The 23,138-nt window shown below is 40.4% G+C and overlaps 1 protein-coding gene across 1 annotated transcript in view; it reads left to right on the plus strand.

Moving 5' to 3' along the window:
- btc (betacellulin, epidermal growth factor family member) overlaps positions 1-23,138 on the plus strand; it is a 46,524-nt gene that overhangs the window by 19,021 nt on the left and 4,365 nt on the right. Inside the window, exons 3-6 of the mRNA XM_059026320.1 lie at positions 7,257-7,374; positions 8,309-8,455; positions 9,223-9,277; positions 22,536-22,666. Of these exons, the coding sequence (XP_058882303.1) occupies positions 7,257-7,374; positions 8,309-8,455; positions 9,223-9,277; positions 22,536-22,556 (341 nt within the window). The 3' untranslated portion in view covers positions 22,557-22,666. The remainder of the gene's footprint in view (positions 1-7,256; positions 7,375-8,308; positions 8,456-9,222; positions 9,278-22,535; positions 22,667-23,138) is intronic.

A 23,138-nucleotide genomic window follows, 5' to 3' on the forward strand; every position in this document is an offset into this window, starting at 1 on the left:
AGATATTAGACTTTGTAAAGTTGCAACTTCTTATACTGTGTTCAATAAATTATTATTATTATTATTATTATTATTATTATTATTATTATTATTTATTTCTTAGCAGACGCCCTTATCCAGGGCGACTTACAATCGCAAGCAAATACAAATACATTCAAGTGTTACAATATAAGTCATACAATAAGAACAAGAAATACAATAATTCTCAAGTGTGACAAACCACAATTCAATAATACAGCAGATAATAGTGAAAGTTACATCAGGATATGATTAAATAGTGATAGTTACATCAGGATATGATTAAGTACAAAATACTACAGATTAAACACTTGGCAGATTACAATATTCTGAGGTACAGGATTAAATGCAGTAAAATAGGGGGCAGATAAGAGCAAAATAAAGCATATTTAAATGAAGGGTGATAGTGTCCCAGGATACAACAGAGGAGTTCTACAGGTGCTGTTTGAAGAGGTGAGTCTTAAGGAGGCGCCGGAATGTGGTCAGGGACTGGGCAGTCCTGACATCTGTAGGAAGGTCGTTCCACCACTGCGGAGCAAGGGTGGAGAAGGAGCAGGCTCGGGAGGCAGGGGAGCGTAGCGGAGGTAGAGCCAGTCTTCTAGTGCAGGCGGAGCGGAGAGGTCGAGTGGGGGTGTAGGGAGAGATGAGGGTCTGGAGGTAGCTGGGTGCAGTCTGATCAAGGCATCTGTAGGCTAGTACAAGAGTCTTGAACTGGATGCGAGCGGTGATCGGGAGCCAGTGGAGCGAGCGGAGTAGTGGAGTAGCATGGGCGAAGCGAGGTAGAGAGAACACCAGGCGAGCAGCAGAGTTCTGGATGAGCTGGAGCGGACGGGTGGCGGACGCAGGGAGGCCAGCCAGGAGGGAGTTGCAGTAGTCTAGGCGGGAGAGTACCAGGGCCTGGACCAGGAGCTGGGTAGCATAGTTGGTGAGGAAGGGTCGGATTCTTCGGATGTTGCTCAGGAAGAATCTGCAAGTGCGTGCCAGAGTGGAGATGTGCTGGGAATAAGAGAGGCAGGGGTCCAGGGTGACTCCAAGGTTCTTAGCGGAGGAAGAGGGAGAGAGTGTGGTAGATTCCAGAGGAACAGAGATAGAGAGATCAGAGGAGGGGGAGGAGGAGGGAAAGAAAAGGAGGTCAGATTTAGAGAGGTTGAGTTTGAGGTGATGCGAGTGCATCCAGGAGGAAATAGCAGACAGACAGGTAGAGATACGGGAGGAGATGGTGGAGACAGAGGTGGGGAAGGAGAGGAAAATCTGAGCATCATCAGCATAGAAATGGTATGAGAAACCATAGGATGCGATGAGGGGGCCCAGGGAGCGGGTGTAGAGAGAGAACAGGAGAGGACCCAAGACTGACCCTTGGGGGACTCCAGTTAAGAGAGGGCGAGGTGTGGAGGTTGCTCCACGCCAGGTTACCTGGTAAGTGCGGTTGGGGAGGTAGGAGGAGAACCAGGCCAGAGCAGTGCCAGAGATCCCCAGGTCAGCGAGAGATGATAGTAGAATAGAGTGATCAACAGTGTCAAAGGCAGCAGAGAGGTCGAGGAGAATTAGGACAGAGGAGAGAGAGGCAGCTCGGGCACACTTAAGTGAGTTGGTGACAGACAGGAGGGCGGTTTCAGTGGAGTGAGCAGAGCGGAAGCCAGATTGGAGAGGGTCAAGCAGAGAGTGGTTGGACAGGAAAGCAGAGAGCTGGCGGTGTACAGTCCGCTCGAGGGTTTTGGAGAGGAAGGGTAGGAGGGAGACAGGACGGTAGCTCTGGAGGGAGGTGGGGTCGAGGGTAGGTTTTTTGAGGAGGGGAGTGATAGAGGCTTTTTTGAAGGCAGAGGGGAAGATGCCAGAAAGTAGAGAGGTGTTGAGGAGGGAGGAGATGAAGGGGAGTAGAGCAGGAGCAGCAGCTTGAAAGAGGTGAGTGGGGAGGGGGTCCAAGGCACACGTGGTGGGTTTGTGAGCCTGGAGCAGGGAGGAGAGGTCAGAGTCTGAGAGGGGCAAGAAGGTGGAGAGGGAGGGCGAGTTAGTAGGGGATGTAGTGGGTGTAGGGGTTGGAGCAGGAGGGGGTGCGGGGGAGGGAGAGGTGTTAAAGAGTTTGCGGATATCTGAGATTTTAGAAGAGAAGAAGGAGGCAAAGTCGTCAGGGGAGATAGAGGAGGGAGGAGGAGGGGGGGAGGGTTTAGGAGGGAGGAGAAGGTAGAGAATAGTTTACGTGGGTTGTTAGTGGAGGCTTGGATTACAGATTGGAAATAAGCACATTTAGCAGAGGAGAGAGTAGAGGAGAAGGAGGAGAGGAGAGTGCGGTAAAGGTCTAGGGCAGCAGGGAGTTTGGTTCTCTTCCATTTCTTTTCAGCAGATCACAGTGTGATTCTTGCCGAGCGGAGCACAGAGGAGAGCCAGGGATGGGGAGGGGAGGGGCGAGCAGGTCGGGAGGTGAGGGGACAGAGGGAGTCGAGGGAGGAGGTGAGTGAGGAGAAGAGGGTGGAGGTAGCAGAGTCTACGGAGAGTTGTGAAAAGGAGTCGATAGGAGGGAGGTGAGAGAGAGCAGTGGAGGCAAGGACAGAGGGGGAGAGAGAGCGGAGGTTACGGCGAGAGGTGACAGTGGGGGTAGGAGGAGCAGGGAGAGGGGGGAGAGACAGAGAAAAAGAGATGAAATAGTGATCAGAGAGGTCCAGGGGGGTGACAGAGAGGTTGGAGGGGCAGCAGGCCCTGGAGAAGGTGAGGTCCAGTTGACGGCCAGCTTTGTGGGTAGGAGGGGACGGAGAGAGACAGAAGTCGAAGGAGTGAAGGAGAGGGAGGAATCCAGCAGAGTGGCTGGGGTTGGAGAGATGGATGTTGAAGTCACCCAACAGGACAGTCGGGGTAGACAGAGAGGGGAGGGAGGAGAGTAGATAGTCGAGTTCATCCAGAGAGTGAGTGAGAGGCCCAGGGGGGCGGTACAGAACAATGAGCAGGAGTTGACAGGGAGAGGTTAGTTGGACTGCATGAAATTCAAAGGTAGTGACAGAGAGGGAGGTGAGATCGGAGGGGACAGAAAAGAGTAAGGAGGGAGAGAGGAGAAGACCCGTCCCACCTCCCCGTCCGGTGAGACGCGGGGTATGGGACAGGACGTAGAGAGAGGACAGGGCAGCAGGAGTAACAGTGTTATCAGGGGACAGCCAGGTTTCAGTGAGAGCAAGGAAATCGAGCGAGAGGTGGGAGGCAAAGGCAGAGATGAAATCAGCTTTGTTAGCAGAAGAGTGACAGTTCCAGAGTGCACCAGAGAGTGTGCGGGAGGGGGGGAGAGGCAGAGAAATGAGGTTAGAGGGGTTGGAGGAGCAGCAGCGGAGGGAGGGCAGAGGACGAGGACGGGAGGACAGAACAGGGATGTGAGAGACAGTCATAGCAGGACAAGCAAGACAAAAGGCACAGTAGGAGCAGTGGGGTGGAGGATACAGACCTGACTAGTAGATGGCTTCTTCCAGAGCGCTGTTAGGTGTGGATCTATTCGACCAGTGTCTCAGCGCAGGCCTCCCCTCGCTGGACTCCCACAGCTAGACTCCCGGCTCTTTTGTTGAGGCTCTTCTGTTGGCTGGCGCTTCTTGCTGGCGCTAAAATAAGCTGCTTGAATAAATGTTGTTACACCTGCTTGGCAAAAGAACCAACTAAACTGTGTGGAAACCAATCAAATAGCAAAATCAACTGCTAATCAATTTAGCCACTCACCTGGTACTAATCACACACTAACTCAGCCAATTCAAACACCACCTTGCAATGTCACCAAATGTAGTAGTTACAATTACAAAAAGCAGGAACTTATCTATCTGCCTCTCTCCCTGGTTACCTGTAGACTGGTACTGTATATTACCATATACAGTACATTCTAAATCATCAGTGTCTGCAAACTATGGTACTGTAAATTCTCAATGCATTTGAACTGGCTAAAATTAATTTACTGCTCTAACGGTAAAGGGAATTTCTTTGTGAACAACTATAGTTGTAATAATGAATTCTCTTTTGATCAAAGTATTATTACTTTATTTAAATGAATAATATAACTTTATCCAAACTAAACAAATTGATCTGTGCAAACTGGTCCGTCACTGATATCTGAAATCTATTAATTATTGTATTTATGTTTTGTTTTAGATACAACACAAAATATAAATGCATCCCTTGTACTACATATTCATGGAACATGTGCTAGGGCTGTGTGGAGTAAAGCCCCTGGACTTTAAATAGGAATGATGTGCTTGTGACTTTAGATTTCCCCCTGGCTCGCAGAGGTGAGACTTAAGGAGGGCCGACACTTGGGGAGGCCGCTGCGGTCAGATCTCCAAGGCCGAGTTATGCGAGGAGACAGGAACGCTGAAAGAGAGAAGGAAAACATGTAAAGGGGGCAGAGAAGGAGTTTGGTGCAGATGATAGCAAATTGTTAGTAAAGAGTACAGGGTTTCCCCCTGGCTAATGGAAAGCAACTCTTGCAGAGGTGAGACCGAACCGATCAGCCTCCAAGGCTGGGATGCATCTGTGAGTCCCCCAAGGGGAACCTAGATTGATAGAGAACGGGAAAACGAGAGATTGAATAAAGAGGTTGCTCCTCTGTCTCATGGAGAGCTGCCCTCACAGAAGTGAGACCGAGCCGATCGGCCCCTAAGGCTGGGGAACATCAATGCTTCCCCCACGGGGAACCTAGAGTGATAAAGAATGAGATTGTTGGGATAGATTTGGCTGGGTGTTCCCTCTTTGTCTCGGAGAACCTTCCTGGCTGAGGCCAACGGGGCTTGGCCTGCAAGGTTGGCAAGTGCGCTCCACTTGCCCCGCAACTGCACCACCAGTGCAAAGATGGTCAGTAAAGAAAAATAATGGACACATGATGATAATCTAAACAACAATCAATCCAAATATATTTATTTATTTATTTAGGCCCCAAAAGAGGACCCCCAGCTCCCCGCATCTGCGCCACCAATGCAATTTTTTTTTTACTAATCTCGCCACTCGGTGGAGAGGAGCAATATTCTAATGAGCTGGATTTTACTGTAGTATACAGAACAAGGAGATAAGATATGAATGTGTTCCTTGAATAGTGGATGTGACACAATTGAGATGCCACAGGAGCGAAGAAGTTCAATTTTTTCAAAATGGTTTGATGATCTAGAAGAACTGATAATGTGATAATGTGAATCCACGATAAAAGCACAGTAAGAAGGTGTAGCAGACTATTCAATTAACAAAAAAAAAAAAAAACAGTTCACCAAAATTTGTAAGAACCTGACTCATGACTGGGGAATGTTATTCTTGGGAAAGGGGAGGACCCCTAGTGGGTGGAACTGGTAAATGTTGGTTTTTGCGATCGTGGAATATTGGCAGCTGTGATGTAGGGTGGGTGCGGAGATAGACAGAAGTGCCTGAGCAAGTGACTGCTTGATTTGTGACAGTGGGGACAGCTTGCTTTACGGCTTCAGGCAATGAGTTTTAGAAATCCATTTCTCGCGTCAATTGGAAGCAACAGGATCCTAAATGACCGGTACAAAAGGTTATAATACAGATGATACTGTTTGCAGAATTAAGTTATTTGTAACATCGTGCGCCTGATCTGTGGAGATGGAGAGTGTGTGATCTGTGAAGAGGGGCTGACTTGACTAACTGATTCAGCTAATAATATGAATTCACAATTAAAGATACAGAATGCATTTTTTATTAGATTTATATCCTGGGCAGCTATAAGAGTTTGCATGGAGGAATGCCTGATGGAGCATGCTTGTACTGCAAGGGCTGGACTTCCAGTGGCTGTTTTCTGTGTTGTGCTGGAGGGGGAGGGGGAGTGGGAGAGGTAGGTTTAATATAAATGTACTGGTATGTATTTGGCAAAGTCCCCAGCATGGGAACGTGACAAAATAAAAATGCCGTTCTCCCAACTCCCATTGTTCAGGTACTAAGTCTCTGTGTGTCCAAAAGGTTTCATTGTTATTGCCGCTGTGCTTGTTGTATTTTCTGTCTGGACATATGGATATAGTTGCTTAAATAATCATGTGCGCGGCAATGATGTCAAATGAAGTAACTTAAAAAAGAGGATGATGAGTAAGTAGATTCAAGAAAATGCACAGAGTCCTTTTCTTCACTCAGTTGTTAGGTTTATTGAAATATGCAGGGAGTCTGGTCCCAGGTACAGGACAAACAGAATACTCGTTCTTACAATTGTTGCATGACATTAAATACCCTTCTGCATAGGTGTCTCTCTCCTCCTCTTTCTCTGACACTTAACCAATAGAAAAGGTACAACTCATTATCCTGTTACCATATATTTCATTTAGTGTGAGTGTGTGTGTGTGAGTGTGTGTGTAGTCTAGTGTGACGACCTCTGAACTCAGTGCATTCCTCAGACCCCTGGTGCCCCAAAAAGGTCCATACATCTGGTTTTTGTCATCTTCCTTGTTCCTATCTCTCCGTTTTGCCTAAGACCCTTTGATCCCAGTGGCATTAACTCTTTTGATCTCTCTGAAGTCTTAGAGCCTGGTCTCTTCTGGTCCCCTTGAAAACTAGCTTTATGACCCCCTCATAAACCAGCTGTATTTTCTAAGCAAAAAACCTGTTTAACTAGTTTTATACCCCAGTGGACTCCCCGAAGGGCAAGCTTCTTTCATGTCAGGGCTGGAGGTCAAAGGACTTGTTTGTACAGCCGTGTGCTGCTGGCCAGCCATTTGCTTTGACACAAAAGAATCTTTTTCAGTTGTCATAACTTCTCTACCATATTGCAGCCTTCATCTATCACAGCAGTGCTTGCATTTTTGGAACTAACAGTTTTTTCTATCCAATGTTAAATCACTTTTCAGAAAAATAACATGAATACAACCGTCATTCCTCATGCGTAGCAAACTGCTGTTCAATACTTGTTCCATGTTTTCCAACATCAAAGTTTGCACATGTGCAGTACACTATCACTGGAAAGTGTGTTTACATGACATAAATTATGTTGGTTTTCGGAATACTATTGGAATATTCTAGGTGGTGTTTAAAAAAAAAAAACAACTCCCTTTTGGAATTTTTCCATGTTTTCGGAAAACTGTTTCATTATTTTTTATTTCATAATTAGTTTTCGGAAAACTATATATATATTCTGAAAAATATCGTAATTCTTATGTTCATGTAAGTGCACTGATTGATCTCCTCTTTATATGTAATAGACTTTATGTCTGAGCTACTGTATTTATCTCATGTAATTTAATTCCACATTTTGTACTATAGTGTTTGAATCCCATTTCTTTTCATTCTAGAAGTCACTGAGCATGCACAAAGAAGAGGGCACTTCTCCAAATGTCCTAAAGAGTACAAACATTACTGCATCAAAGGGAAGTGTCGGTATGTGGTGGATGAGCAACAGCCAGCATGCATGTAAGTTTCTTTTCTAACCTAATGATGAGTAAATAGCTTTGAGAATACAGCCCATATACTGTAGGCATCTAATGCTAGTTTATGCTTGTGTAGCATAATAAACTAGTTTGAAAGTCCCTCTACTTAAAAGCCTGGCTAACCCTCAGTAATCAATTAGCCCTTTTCATGCAATATAAGTAGGGCTTCTGATTTTCGGTTTTAAACCGATAAAACACCCCCGACACAAAATAAATGAAATTGGTGGATAGCCAATAAACATCGGAAAAACTGTGGAAATGGTTAATCAATTTACGTTGACTTTACCCTTTTTCTATTAAAAAATAAAAAAAATAATAATACATACATTTCCCAGTGTTGCTGGACAATGTCCCGCCTTCCTGACTTGTATCTATCATTCATTCGTTCAGAATACTTTAAACCCGCCCCAGCTAGTGACAGCACATCCTTACATTTCTATTGGAGACTCCGCTTGCAAGATTTAAAACGAGATTACAACCAGGATGGAGGCTTGTTAGCAGGATTTAAAGCTGTATTACAGTTAAGATACAGAGGATTTAAAACATTATTGTGGCAAAATGAACAAAAATGCCTACACACAAAAACCCCAGAAGAATGTGCCTGTGACCATAAGGATTTTATTGTGGAAGACAGCAAAGGAAAGAAGGTACAACTTAAGTGTGCAAGTACTGTCGAGTTACGACTATACATATTTTGACAGAAAAAACAAACAAACCGCTAAGCATTTTGGAAAGTAACCAAAAACACTAATTTAATACAGTATATCAAAAATGAAAGCCCCGAAACAAAACGATTTACATAAAACTCGAAAATAGTTCAAAATAAGCACTGAAAAATACAATTAATAAAACCCGAAAAACAGAAGCCCTAAATATAAGTAGTGCAACCTCTTACTGTTTGTTTATATCCTTTGCAGATGTGAAAATGGTTATATTGGATCCAGATGTGAATTACTGGATTTTTTCTACCAACGAGGCGACCAAAAGCAGATTATTATTGCCAGCCTGATTGCAGCAATGGTGCTCTTGATAATTCTTATAATATTCATTTGCATATGTGCACAGTAAGTATAATTTTACAGTATTAAATATTGTTTTAATGAAAATATAGATTGTAAATAATCGTCAGCAGTATTTGTGCAGCCTGGTCCATAAGGCACCATCCACTCCTGTGTGGGGAATGGATAACCTCTGACCCCGTGAAACAGCCTCCATCCCCCACCTCCTACAACATGTAACTTTGATACCTTGAAAAAGAAAACTAGACTTCTCAAAATGCAGGTCCAGGTACTGTATATCAGATAACTGATTTTACTGATGTAATACTCAGTCAGGCAATTTACTCAAAAGCAGGAACTGTAAATTACAGAAATCATTAATCTCTAACAAAACAAGCATACAAACATGCTTTTTTGTGTGAAGCAGTCACTTGTTGCACCATCTGTACTTATCAGCTACCATTTTCTAGTCTTTTATGTGGGTTCAAATAAAATACCTCACACAGGATAATCCAGAAGATAAAAATTGAGAGATTGGAGGAGGGGGAGTGTTATAAATCTTAACCGCATATTGATAAGAGTTTCAGGTGTTGATCAACAAATATGGGTGTAGGGCCAAGATAGGCAGCCAGGTCAACACTGAATAGACTTGGCAAGTCTGCTCGGTGCTTAAAGAAATACAAATTCAGAGACACTGCAGGATTGCCAGAAGTTTTCCTGATGAGGGGTGACACTGAAAGATAGTAATTCTGGATCTAAAAGTTGGTGTGATTCTTTTTCTGTGAAGATGAGAAAAAATGAAAGAACTGCTTTTGTTTTCATTAATATTGCAGAAAGAGTGAAGCTTATTTAACACATAAAAGAGACAAAGGGACTGAAAAAGACGTGGTGAGTTATAGATACATACTTTTTTCCTAGTGTCAAGGTCAAAATAAAATGTTACTGCGTGAGATGGAGGGGTTACCGAAGGGACAGGTAATTTGGGTTAGTGTCCGCTGCAGGTTATTAGTTTAAATATTATCTGTAAAAAGAGATAACATTTAAAAAGTTATCTGTTTAGCTTTAAATGCAATCTGTAAACATTTTAAGGGACTGTAGATGAGCAAACAAGTATATTTAAACACCTGTTACCTTGATGTGTGTTATTGCTCCATAACCTTCAAGTGTTTTATTGCACTATATCCTGCAATCTGATCAACTAGTCTTCTGTGTCAGTACTTGGGGGGGACGGGGGACGTTGCTTTCAGGATTGACGACTATTTGAAGGTGGCAGCTGTTATCTCTCCGGTAAAAAAAAAAAAAAGTAATGTCTTTCATCTAATGAGTCAACCAGTTTCCATCTTTAATATCCATATCTTGGCTAAAGGTTATGGAAAGTGCTGTTGTGGCTTAGTTCTAGTACCATTTCCAAGACTAGCATGTTTGGCAAATTTACAGCAGTTATTCAGGGGCCTGTTTCATAAACGCGATTTGTGCTGATTCAAAATCATAAGCACATCGTAAATAAATAAAAAAATGGGTTTCAGAAAACGTTTGCAGGGCTGTGACACTGACAATTTTCTCCAGAAACCTGCGACAGACAGACAGCAGCCGCAAGTAGCAATTTTCATCACAGATCCTGTTTTAGGACATACCATGGCGCTCGTACTACTAGCTCGTCCATATGGCAGAGAAATCCGAAGGGAAAGAGTATTTAGGGTCCCTCAAATCCTCTTGATGCCAATACAAAGTACCGATTGCCAAGAAGGGAGATAACTAATCTTAGGGTGGTCAAACGTATTTTTAGATTTAAACATAAACAAATCTAAATTGATTTTATTCAGTTTTAACTTAGATATTTGAAAAAAAAAAAAAAAACTTTTGAATAAAGCCTTTTAATGCAAAAAAACCATCTCATTATTAACCCGGAAGTCTATCTTGGATTTACTGTGCACGCTGAATATTGGTTTGAATGGTAAAAAAAACAAAAAAAAAAACATATATATTTTATAGGCAAACTGTGAAGTCAGGCATTTCGCAAAATGACTGATTTTTAGGAGCATCCAATCACACTATTTGGCTGTTTTACTCAATGCCTAAAAGACATTTTGTGAAATGACTGCTGTTATAGGCATTGTATTGCACTATTTGACTGATTTGAAAGGTTTTCAGTAATTTTGTGAAATGATTGTTTTATTCGATTATTACATGAAATGCCAAAAAGTTTCATTGCATTTCATGAAATGACTGTCATTAAGGGCATTCTATTACACTATTTGACTGATTTTAAAGGTTAATTAAAAGAGTGCTGAGAAGCTGTCAATTTTTTAAATGTCAAATTTCTTGTGGTTTTATAATAAAAGATGATTATAATGAGAAATTATAATCGGGGGATCACATAACTTATCATTAGGTTCTCCCATGAGTACCAGCAGAAATGGTTTGGTACTCGCCAAAATTAGGGGTCATCATCCAAGTTGCTGTCTAGCTCCACCTCCTCCTCCAACTGTTCAAACAATTGGAATGTCAAGGATCGGGTGAAAGTTTGGAGCTAGATTCTAGTGCCAGGCTACCTTATATAGCGAGACCGACATTAAATTCTGGTGCCAGTAGGCATGTTTAATTTATTGTTGTTATTATATATACATATACACACCCACTTGATATATCGCGAGTGTCGGGGTCCAATATAAATCCGTTATATATCGAGGGCCGCGATATAGCGAGAGACCCATAGAAAAACAAATAGGCTAACAAATACTGTACAACCACTCCCTCGTTTTATCGGTGGTGTCAGGGTCCAGTATAAATCCTCTACGCAACCCGCTTTTTCTCATTTTTTTGTATAAAAAGCAATACACCGTTTTAATTCGTACAGCGGAGGGTAATTGATTCTCATCAACTTCAGTGTCCAATTAATTTCATGTGTCTTCCTCTCCTTTCTCAAATGCACAAACCCGCTGCATTGAAAGAATCCATTCCCGACATATGAGGTTTGTTGCTAGGGAGCTGATGTCACTGCCTTGTGACTTTTGCTAGTGCATTGCTGCCACAAGTGAACACCTCGTTGGCTAAAATAAAAACCGCTTCAGCAAGTAGATGATTAATTTGCTTTGTGTTATTGTGCAATACGTGTGTATATGATAACAGTACAATATTAATGCTTTGTTTTTAATTGTTTTGTATATTGTTGTTTGTGATGTGCAGTACAAAATAAAACAAACAGTAATTCTAAGTGCCTATGTCAGTGCCGTGAAAAAGTATTTGCCCCCTGTCTGACTTTCTGCGTTTTTTGTATATTTTTGACACTGAATGTTATCAGATCTTCAACCAAAACCTAATATTAGATAAAAGGGACCCTGAGTGAACAATTAACACAAAAATGTGATACATATTTCATTTATTTATTAAAGAAAGTTATGCAACACCCAATGCCCCCGTGTGAAAAAGTAATCGCCCCCTTAGACTCAATAACTGGTTACGCAACCTTTAGCAGCAATAACTGCAACCAAACGCTTCCTGTAGTTATTGATTAGTCTCTCACAGCGCTGTGGAGGAATTTTGGTCCACTCCTCCATGTAGAACTGCTTCAACTCAGTGACATTTGTGGGTTTTTGAGCATGAACTGCTTGTTTCAGGTCCTGCCACAACACCTCAAGGCCATTCCAAAACTTTAAATTTCTCGTTCTTCAACCATTCTGATGTAGACTTGCTTGTGTGTTTCGAATCATTGTCTTGCTGCATGACCCAGCTGCGCTTCAGCTTCAGCTCACAATATGTCTGAATCCACAGTGTAGCGAGGGGCGATATAACGAAGGGTGGGTGTGTATATACAGTGCCTTGCAAAAGTATTCAGACCCCTGACCAATTATCTCATATTACTGAATTACAAATGGTACATTGAAATTTCGTTCTGTTTGATATTTTATTTTAAAACACTGAAACTCAAAATCAATTATTGTAAGGTGACATTGGTTTTATGTTGGGAAATATTTTTAAGAAAAATAAAAAACTGAAATATCTTACTTACATAAGTATTCAACCCCTGTGCTGTGGAAGCTCCCAGTTTACACCGATGAAAGAAATTTCCCTGACGACACAATTACCTTACCATTGGCCTCCACCTGTGAACCATTAAAGTTGCTGTCACATTTTCTGGATAAAAACCCCACTGTTGAAGGATCATTGGTCAGGCTGTGAATCTGAAGGAAAATGAAGACCAAAGAGCATTCTACAGAAGTTAGAGATAAAGTAATACAAATACATGATTAGGGAAAGGGTACAAAATAATATCCAAGTGTTTGGATATTCCAGTGAGCACAGTTGGATCAATAATCAGGAAGTGGAAGCTGCATCACACCACCCAGGCACTGCCAAGAAAAGGCCGTCCCTCAAAACTCAGCGCTCCCACATGAAGGAGAGTTGTGAGAGAAGCCACAGAGAGGCCAACAATCACTTTGAAGGAGCTACAGAGTTCAGTGGCTGGGAGTGGAGTAATGCTGCACCAGTCAACCATATCAAGAGCTCTGCATAACACTGGCCTGTATGGGAGGGTGGTAAGAAAGTACCATCTGAAAGCACGTCTGGAGTTTGCCAGAAAGCATGAGAGTGACCCAGCTGCGATGTGGGAAAAGGTTTTGTGGTCAGATGAGACCAAGATAGAGCTTTTTGGCCAAAACTCAAAGCGCTATGTGTGGCGCAAATCTAACACTGCCCATGCCTCAAGACACACCATCCCTACAGTGAAGTATGGTGGTGGCAGCATCATGCTGTGGGGATGCTTCTCATCAGCAGGGACTGGGCATCTTGTTAAAATTGAAGGAAGAATGGATGGAGCTAAATACAGGGAAATACTGCAAGAGAACCTGCTTCAGTCCGCTAAAAAACTGAGGCTTGGGAGGAAATTCACCTTTCAGCAGGACAATGATCCCAAGCACAAGGCCAAAGCAACATTGGAGTGGCTCAAGAACAAAAAGGTGAATGTCCTACAGTGGCCCAGTCAAAGTCCTGATCTCAATCCTATTGAGAATCTGTGGCACTATTTGAAAATTGTGGTCCACAAGCGTCGTCCAACCAACCTGAACAACCTGGAGCAAATCTTCCAAGAAGAACGGGCCAAAATCACTCCGACACTGTGTGCAAAGCTGGTACATACTTACCCCAAAAGACTTAAAGCTGTTATTGCAGCGAAAGGTGGCTCTACCAAATATTAATGTGTGGGGGTTGAATACTTATGCAAGCAAGTTATTTCAGTTTTGTATTTTTCTTTAAAATATTTCCCAACATAAAACCAATGTCACCTTACAATAATTGATTTTGAGTTTCAGTGTTTTAAAATAAAATATCAAAAACAAATAAGCTAAAATGTACCATTTTAATTCAGTAATATGAGAGAATTGGTCAGGGGTCTGAATACTTTTGCAAGGCACTGTGTGTATATATATATATATATATATATATATATATATATATATATATATATATATATATATATATATATATATATATTAAAAAAAAAAGTTTGTTAGCAACCATAGATGATGATAGTTTCTCATTGGGTCTGGACTACTCAAATGACCCACCCATCCACATACACAGGAGAGAAGGTTTGTGTCGTGTGAGAAGCTGAAGGGGGGTTCTGGTGCTAAACTTTTAAAACAGTTTTTTCAAAACGATTTGCACCCCTGTCAAGGATGCTGGGTTCAGAATAAAAGGTTGCATTGATCATCGTACACATGAATATGCATCAGGACAGAAAGGCATGAGGCTAAGAGGTGGGATCGATATTTGTTTTTTTAAATGTTGACATGTGAAAACCCACACTCGCAAGCAGCACTCCTTAATGGCAGTGTGACAGACTCCGGATTGCTGGTTATTACAATGTGTAACAAATCATCACCTATTCTCTATTTCTGTCAATAGCCTACCACCAAATTCCAGCCCTGGGGATTCAAAAGCAAAAAAACAAAACACTTCTTCACTTGTTGAAAACATTAGCTTGACTGTATAAACTGTATTTATAGAAGGATACAACTGAGGGAAACAAAATATTATTTTAAGTAAAATACTTAAGTAAATGTATTTTTTTAAACTCACGTTTAAATGTAGTGGTTCTCAAACATCGACACCTCCTCTCATCCGCACTCAGTTTGGGAAGCGAAGTGTAAGCAAGCTTCCACAACGCCACTCCCCGTAACTACATCCCTCTTCTCTGAGTGGACAGCTAAATCAAGATCCCTGCTATAATTGGTTGCTTCAAGTTTCCATTAAAAGGAAATGATTGATGTTATGATTATGAACTACAGTGATTCCACCTATCGCTCTCAATTTTTTGTTAATAATTAATTTTTGTTAATAATTAATTTTTGTTTTTAAATTAAAACCTTGAAACAGCCAATGATAGTGCTAGCAGGGATGGACTTTTTAGTGAATTGGAACCCTCCAGCCTTAAGTGAAATATGGGGACTGGTATTTAATTATGGTGAGTGACAATAAACTCAGTTACCCAGAGATCTTTGACAGATCCCAGAGACCTTGAGACTCAATAGAAAATCGGGAGGTTAGGCAGGTATGGGTCACAGCCAGTAAGCGTGAGCACCCTCGCTGTCTATATGAAAAATGCTTTCCTGTTAAAAATATACTGACGGTACACATTTACATGTTAAAAACAATATGGAAATCCACATTTTGTTTTTTATTGGTGTGCATGCGTACCTGCATACCAGTTATGTGAACCCCTGTTATATGAGAGATGCTTCTCTCATGGTGTAAGGACTCAGTTTGGGCAGCCAGAACTTTATAGTCCCAGACTACACAGAATGTGTGTCTTATACCAGAAGGTTCATAAGGGGGCCGGATGGCCTCCTCTCGATTTAAACTTTCTTAAGGGGCATCTCTCACAGTACATACATATTTTATGAAGTGATTAATGTTTTTTTTTTACATGAAAATGTATGTATAGCATTGCTTTTAAAACCAAAGGACAGCACAGGAACTTACTTAGAAGCACTTCAGTAAACTTCAACAAAAGAACGTCATAATAATCCAAATATTTTAGCATAGAATATTAATTATTTATTTTGGTTATTTTATGCATTATTGTAACATATATTAAGGTAACATCACAATTAAAAGAAAAAAATGTACATGTGCTGCATTTTGTAATCTGCCATTTACTTGATCAAGAAATTTGCCATAGATGGATCTCAAATACCAATTTTGTCCCCTGCTGTGATTGAGCACCTGTATATGCGGAAAGGTTTTAATTCTGTTAATATTCAAGCCATCTCATTTGCCAAAATGTTTATGTTAGATGCTGTCATTAGTACAAATAGCAGTTTAATTTGGGCAAATTGTGATATTTCCTATCGCTTTGCCAGTGGAGATACTGGTGGTGAGATATTGGAAGACACTGGGTAAGATGATGATAATAATAATAATAATAATAATAATGCTTTTTTATTGCATATATATATATATATATATATATATATATATATACTGTACATACACAGTATTACTTCGAATTAACGCTGCCCTCAAATTAACGCCTCACTCAGATATCAGCTTTTTAATAGACGCCCCCTCAAATAAACGCCGCTCTCAATAAAGAAATGTAAAGGTATTTTTTCTAACCCTGTTCAAAAAGTAAAGAAATGCGCAACTCTGCCTATGTACATGACACCCACGAAGAGACTGCAACCTCAATCCAGCATGTAATACAAACTAATGTACACCCACCATAGTAAGCACATTTTATTTTATAGTACAGTCCTGACAGACAACCCAAGATGAACTACAGCAGTCCTTCATGTCACTTTTTTTCCAGCAGAGTTCAGTGCCAACACAGCAGGGGATAAAACAAGCGCTGTCTGTTTACCTCGTCGTCAGCTTGGATGGTGAAAACTTAAGACTCAAGAGGAACTTAGAGCTTTGCTGGTCACTCTAAGCACTATCCGAAAGCTGGCTGACGATATCTTCTTGTAGGCGGTTTAGATCTTTTGTTTTTTATTCAATTGGAATTTTACTCAGTCCTATATAAAAAAAAAAATGCTTACTATCTATGAGAAGATTGTTTCGGTTTCTTTTACAGAGAAATTACAAACAAGCAGATAAATTACAGTGAGGAAAAAAAAACAAAAAAACGAGTAGGATATATTTTAGTTTTAACAGAAATCAAACTGATATTCAGAGGTAATATTTTTCCTTAAGAAAAGCAACTGCATCACACTCAAATACCGTTCTCTCTCTTCTTCTTGTCCTGGCCCATAGTAACCAATACACACTCCTGATTCGTTGGTACAGTACTCCCCTGACCTCCCAACTCCCACCTAATAGGCTCTCGTTAACTGTCAGTAAATGTGCTATATTCAAGCCCCAAAAACACACACGAGTACAGTGCTGCAGATCGGAGCCTCTCATGGCACCGTTTCTAAAATCCCTTAAATCATTTAATAAAATATTGCAGCGTTTGTAAAGCATAGTATTATTATTATTAAAGGCCGCCCTCATGTAATCACCGCCCTCGTTTAAGGGCCGCAGTCATTTTGATCAATTTAAAATAAACGCTGCTGCGCCAAATTTAAGTAATACGGTATATAGATATATACAGTGCCTATAGAAAGTCTACACCCCCTTGAACTTTTTTCACATGTTGTGAGATTTATGCATTTAAATGAGGATTTTTTTCCACTTATCTACACACCATACTCCACACTGTTAAGGGGAAAAAAGTTTTTATTGAGAAAAAAAATATATATTAAAAATACAAAACTGAAAGATCATAATTGGGTAAGTCTCCACCTCCCTGAGTTAATACTTGGTGGAAGCACCTTTGGCCGCAATTACAGCTGTGAGTTTGTTGGGATAGGTCTCTACCAACTTTGCACACCTAGATTTGGCAATATTTGACCATTCTTCTTTACAAAACTGTTCAAGCTCTGTCAAGTGCCTTGGGGAGCGTTGATGAACAGCAATCTTCAAGTCATGCCACAAATTTTTGATTGGATTTAGGTCGGGGCTCTGACTGGGCCACTCAAGGACATTTACCTTTTTGTTCCTTAGCCACTCCAGTGTAGCTTTGGCTGTGTGCTTTGGGCCGTTGTTATGCTGAAAGGTGAACTTCCGTCCCAGTCTCAGCTTTCTTGCAGAGGGCAGCAGGTTTTCCTCAAGGACTTCTCTGTACTTTGCTCCATTCATTTTCCCTTCTATCCTGACAAGTGCCCCAGTCCCTGCCGATGAGAAACATCCCCATAACATGATGCTGCCACCACCATGCTTCACAGTAGGGATGGTGTTTGGGTGATGCGCTGTGTTAGGTTTGCACCAAACATAACGCTTTGCATTTACGCCAAAAAGTTCCATTTTAGTTTTGTCAGACCACAAAACTTTTTGCCACATGGCTACAGAATCTCCTGAGTGTTTTTTTTGCATACTTCAAACGGGATTCAAGGTGGGCTTTCTTGAGTAATGGCTTCCTTCTTGTCACCCTCCCATACAGGCCAGTTTTGTGGAGTGCTTAGGATATTGTTGTCACATGCACACTTTGACCAGTCTTGTCCATAAAAGCCTGTAGCTCTTGCAAATTTGCCATTAGCCTCTTGGTAGCCTCTCTGATCAGTCTCCTTCTTGCTCGGTCATCCAGTTTGGTGGGGTGGCCCTAGGCAGGGTCTTGGTGGTGCCATACACCTTCCACTTCTTAATGATCATCTTGACCGTGCTCCAAGGGATATTCAAGGCCTTTGATATTTCTTTATACCCATCCCCTGATCTGTGCCTTTCAACAACTTTGTCCCGGAGTTCTTTTGAAAGCGCCTTGGTGCTCATGGTTGAGTCTTTGCTTTGAAATGCACTACCCAGCAGAGGGAACCTACAGGAACTGCTGAATTTATCCTGAAATCGTGTGAATCACTACAATTTAACACAGGTGGAGGCCACTTAACTTGGTGTGTGATTTTGAAGGCGATTGGTTACACCTGAGCTAATTTGGGATTGCTATTACAGGGGGGTGGACACTTATCCAACCAAGCTATTTCAGTTTTTATTTTTAATTAATTTTCTACAGATTTCTAGAATATTTTTTTCACTTGGAAGTTGTGGGGTAGGATGTGTAGATAAATGAAAAAAAAAATTTAACACTAGAAATGCCACGGTAGTCATTGTGACGGGTTTGGATTTAAAATGTAAACGAATCTGCGCTTGTGAATGCAATGCGGTTGTCCTTTTTTTTTTTTTTTAACGGACAACCACATTGCATTGACAGTACGCAGATTTGTTTACATTTTAAATCTCATTAATCCCGCAGCAGTTCTAGTGTTAATGCATTCCAGGCTATAAGGCAACAAAAGGTGAAAATTTTGAAAGGGGGTGTAGACTTTCTATAGGTACTGTATCTGTGATTATCTGCCACTTTTTTCTTGTCTTCATTAGTTAAACTTCCAAACAACTTGCCAAATAGAACCGATTTGTGTTGGTTAATGATTTCGTTAATTGTATCAATTTCTTCATTGGTTTTCCTTTGCATCTCTGCCATTGTGTAATTACCTAATCGGTCCCTGGGCTTTGAAGTGGATTAGCGAGTTAATGATTTTTTTGAGCGCAGATCACTAAAGAGTGATCGCAGTTGACAGCGCTTGCAAAGTGCTTTATGGACCTCTGCGTCCTTGCAACCTCATCGCAATCGCAGGAATTTTTTCCTGCGGGGGGGGGGGGGGGCGCAACTATGACTAAAGGGGCAGTTCTGTAAACTTTTTTTTTTATATAAAGGATATAACATTTTAAATACATACATAAATGATAGCTAATTAGTCCAAGTTCTTACCTTTCAAATGAGCTGTTGACGGTCAATCTAGGACTTGTAGAACCGGAGAAATGATGTTTGAAGTGGCGAGTGTGTCTGTGAAACTGCAGTGAACAGAGTAGATTTAATGCAAATCACATATTTTTTCCTAGATTTAACCAAAAAAAGGGCCAGATTTAGTTAAATACATAAATGTTAACAAACACATTCTTAAGAGTCAGAGTGTAAGGCAGATCTGTAGCATACAATGCCAAATCAAACGCGTCAATGAGTGGGCTTGCATGTTCGGTAGCTGGCTATATATATGTATATTTTCTTAAATGTAATTGCTGAACGATAATGTTTTTCAGATGTATCTGTTAGGTAAATGTTGGCTTGCCAAGTTATATTAAATAATTAATTTATATATTTATTTGTTAGAAACCCAGATTTATCCATGTCAGCTAAATGTTCACTCGCTAAGTGAAAAACATTTCTAGACTGATTTTAAATGATCATTTTGTGATACGCTTATGTATTTAGCTAAATCTGGACTTTTTGTAGTTAAATCCAGGAAAAAAATATGTGACTTGCAATAAATCCAAGGGAAAAAAAAACACCTGTTATAATATAAAATTACGTTCTAATGTTTTAATGGCTGTGTCAGCCGGGCGGGGACGGGGGTGCAAGAAAATGTATGCTAAGAAAAATAAATGTATATATGCATCACACAAAAAGCACCACTGGTCTAGGCTACTATATATTGACTTTCTCACAGTACTAACACCTAATTTGCAAGCAGAAGGACAACTCCTAAAGTGTGTTGTTCGTGTACTGGCTCACAGATTTTCACATACCCAGACAACATTTAGTCAAGAATAATCACACAGACTCGGTTATTCAAAGTTTAACGAATCACAGTATATATTTACTCCTTCAGTTTATTAATGCTTAATGGTTCGAGTGATCGCAGATCTACTTCGAATCCCAGCTCACAGACAGTCATGGCAGTCTGGTGTCTGCAAACTAACAGCATTAATACTATAAAGTAATATGGTTATATCACGTCCCTTAGACAGCCTAAGGCACCCAATACACTTATGCATACAATTTATAAACATCTCTAAAGCTGATAATAATCATATCCTTTAATGTCATGTTTCAATGTGTGTAAAATATATTCAAGATCATGCTTACCCTCCATAGAGCAGTATGTCTTAAATAAAACAGAAAAGGGGAGAAGAGTATTTCCACACACAAAGCTTGAGTACAGCGACAGGAGTGGTGTTCATCAATAGATGGAGTTACCAGGTTTCACCAAATACTGAACTGTAAGTTAGCTCCTGTATGTATAGATTGTTTACTCTTGATCGTGCTTCAAGAGGCTTCATTTCTTAATATAGAAGACCTGCCTGTATTTAAGTTAAAACATCTGTTGTGTCAGCAAGCTCCATCTCTGAAACGAAAAACCATATTGTTCGGTGCTAAGAGCTACCTTTCCCCTTAGATAAACATGTCCTGAGACAGACCCGAGTTAAAACAGATATAGATCAGGTGTTTTTGCTAAGGGCATATCCAGGAGGCCCTACAGGGTTATTTGGTTATGTCACATTTCTCTGTTTTACAAGCAGTTTTAATCTAGCATAGATATGTATAGTAATAGTCATGCTTTTAAAAGTTACTATCTCTTCAATAGTCTCCTGACCATAGTACCCAGTTTGCATCCAAGAAATCGGGGTGTTCCTGGCCAGGCTGGAAATCCTTTGCTGGTTCCCCTCTCAAATGCTCCTTAAAGGCAAACTGGGATAGGGATTCAAAGCTGGGCATCAAGTGTGTTTTACTAAATCTGTTACCTGATATCTACAGGACACCCTAACCCTTCTAGCAGGTTTCCCATTTTTACATTCTAGTTTTCCCAAATGAGCCTATTTCACTTGATTAATTACATCCCATACATTCAATTCCCCTCATATCTTATGGTTCAGCATTTAAATGAGAAAAGGATTTTGTGGGTCATTAGGTGCACATTCAAACATTATTCTACAATACTCTACCATGTTAGAGCATGCAGGGCAAGGCATGGGTTCTGCTTGTGGCAGCCCAGTTCTACACTTTTGACATCCACACATGCATATGGGCATATGCAGGTATCTCCCCCTTTTCAGGCAGTTCCCTAAATGGAGTAATGGTTCAGGACTGATCACTATTATGTTCGGCCATTTCTGCCTGATCACAAAGGGCTATTTAATTAGGCATCCAGAATGTCGGCTTCAGCCAGAATTCACTATTTTTCATATCCGGGTTCCCAAACCTCAGTTTCTTCATTATCGGTGGGGAACCCCATGAGATAAGGTTGGTTCCACCAAAGGATCACACTCGGAGGCTGTAAAGGCCCTCCATTCAATATGATATAATGCCTTATGCAAGATTAAAGAGGGTCAAGGGTTACTTGTGACAAATCATTAAGCAAAGCCTACTCACATTTTTAAGGTAAAAAAAAAGAAATAAAATAAATTGATTCCATGTGCAAATGGGTGCTCTTTTTGTCTATCTCTTTCTGTCCATATAGCTCTGTCTCACTCTCTGCAGACTCACAGACACCTCTTCACTTCCACATAATGTTAGTGTTAAAATATTGAAAAGACACTGCTACCAAATCCCCTACCTCTCCAAATACCTCTAGGTGATCCATACTGGGCTGGATTCTCATCTAGTTCATTGTGTGAAGGATGCATTTTCTTAGTGATCCTGAAAGCATAATGGAGTGTAAAACAATCCCAGAAAATCCCACATGCTCTTTACATAAGGATTTCTCCTTTGTTCCTGTCCAGACAAAGACAAGCTTGGCAACAAATCAGAGGTAATCAATTACTGTTTAATCACATATAACGTGACCCCAAGGACCTCAAAGGTTTTGAGGTATTTTCATTTTAAACGCAACCCTTGGTGCAGATGAAGGGTTAATGTCCAACTGCATACTAGTTTATCTTATAACACGCTCTATAAATATTTTTATAGAATGTTTAGTCCCTTAGAAGGTTAACAGACTGCATAAAAATTACCTATACATTTTTTATATATATATATATATATAATTTTTTTTTTTTTTTTGGATTAATATAGAACTAGTGTGATGACGCTATTTGCATTGGTTGGAATCCTTTCCATCAATTTGGCCAGGCCATTTTATAATATGGATTAATTAATTAAGTTTTCTGACAGATTGCATGGAATTTTTTACTTGAATTATACAGTAAGTTGCCATTATAACCTTAACTTTTGATGAGTGTGGGTTGACATTAGGGTTTAAATATATAATCAGTACATGCTACAGTAACTTATTAAATCAGAACTGTATGTGAATGTCTGCTTTTTGTTTTCTTTTTTAAGTCGGCGGACGATGTGCCATAAGCCAGGGAAAAAGAAGGAAGAAACAGAAAGATTAAACACTTTTTCCAACGATAACAAAGAGAGTATTACTGCCAATTTGGAAACTTCGGAGACAAACACTGTATAATATGGTGAGTTTGTTTTTAAACAACATTACAGTTATACACATCATTACATCTGTGGTGCCTACCAAGGATTTTAAACTGTTTGCTGCAACACTATAACTTCATTTAATTCCTTGATTTTTCCCATGGCCCAGAATATATGTCAATTTTTATCATTTTAATGTATTTTGGTGTGCATTTGTACACCCAAAACTGGGTTCCCATTTTACATGCTACTTAAATCTTATGAAAGAAAAAAGGGATTACATTTCAAAAAACATTTTCTTCTAAAACTAAATCATTAGCTACCAGTATATATTTTCATTCATGTTTAAGACATCTTGGCTTGTCTTCTATAAATAGTTTGGCTGTGTTTTAAAGGTGCGTTCTCAGGTTTAAACTGAAAACTGGGAACCCCGATTTTATATGAACTAGTGATTTTTAGTTTTTTACCCAAAATGTAATAAATTCCCTTTTTTTGGAACAAGTTTCTTTTGAT

Source organism: Acipenser ruthenus, chromosome 1 (genome assembly GCF_902713425.1).
Source record: "Acipenser ruthenus chromosome 1, fAciRut3.2 maternal haplotype, whole genome shotgun sequence".
NCBI classification, from domain to species: Eukaryota; Metazoa; Chordata; class Actinopteri; order Acipenseriformes; family Acipenseridae; genus Acipenser; species Acipenser ruthenus.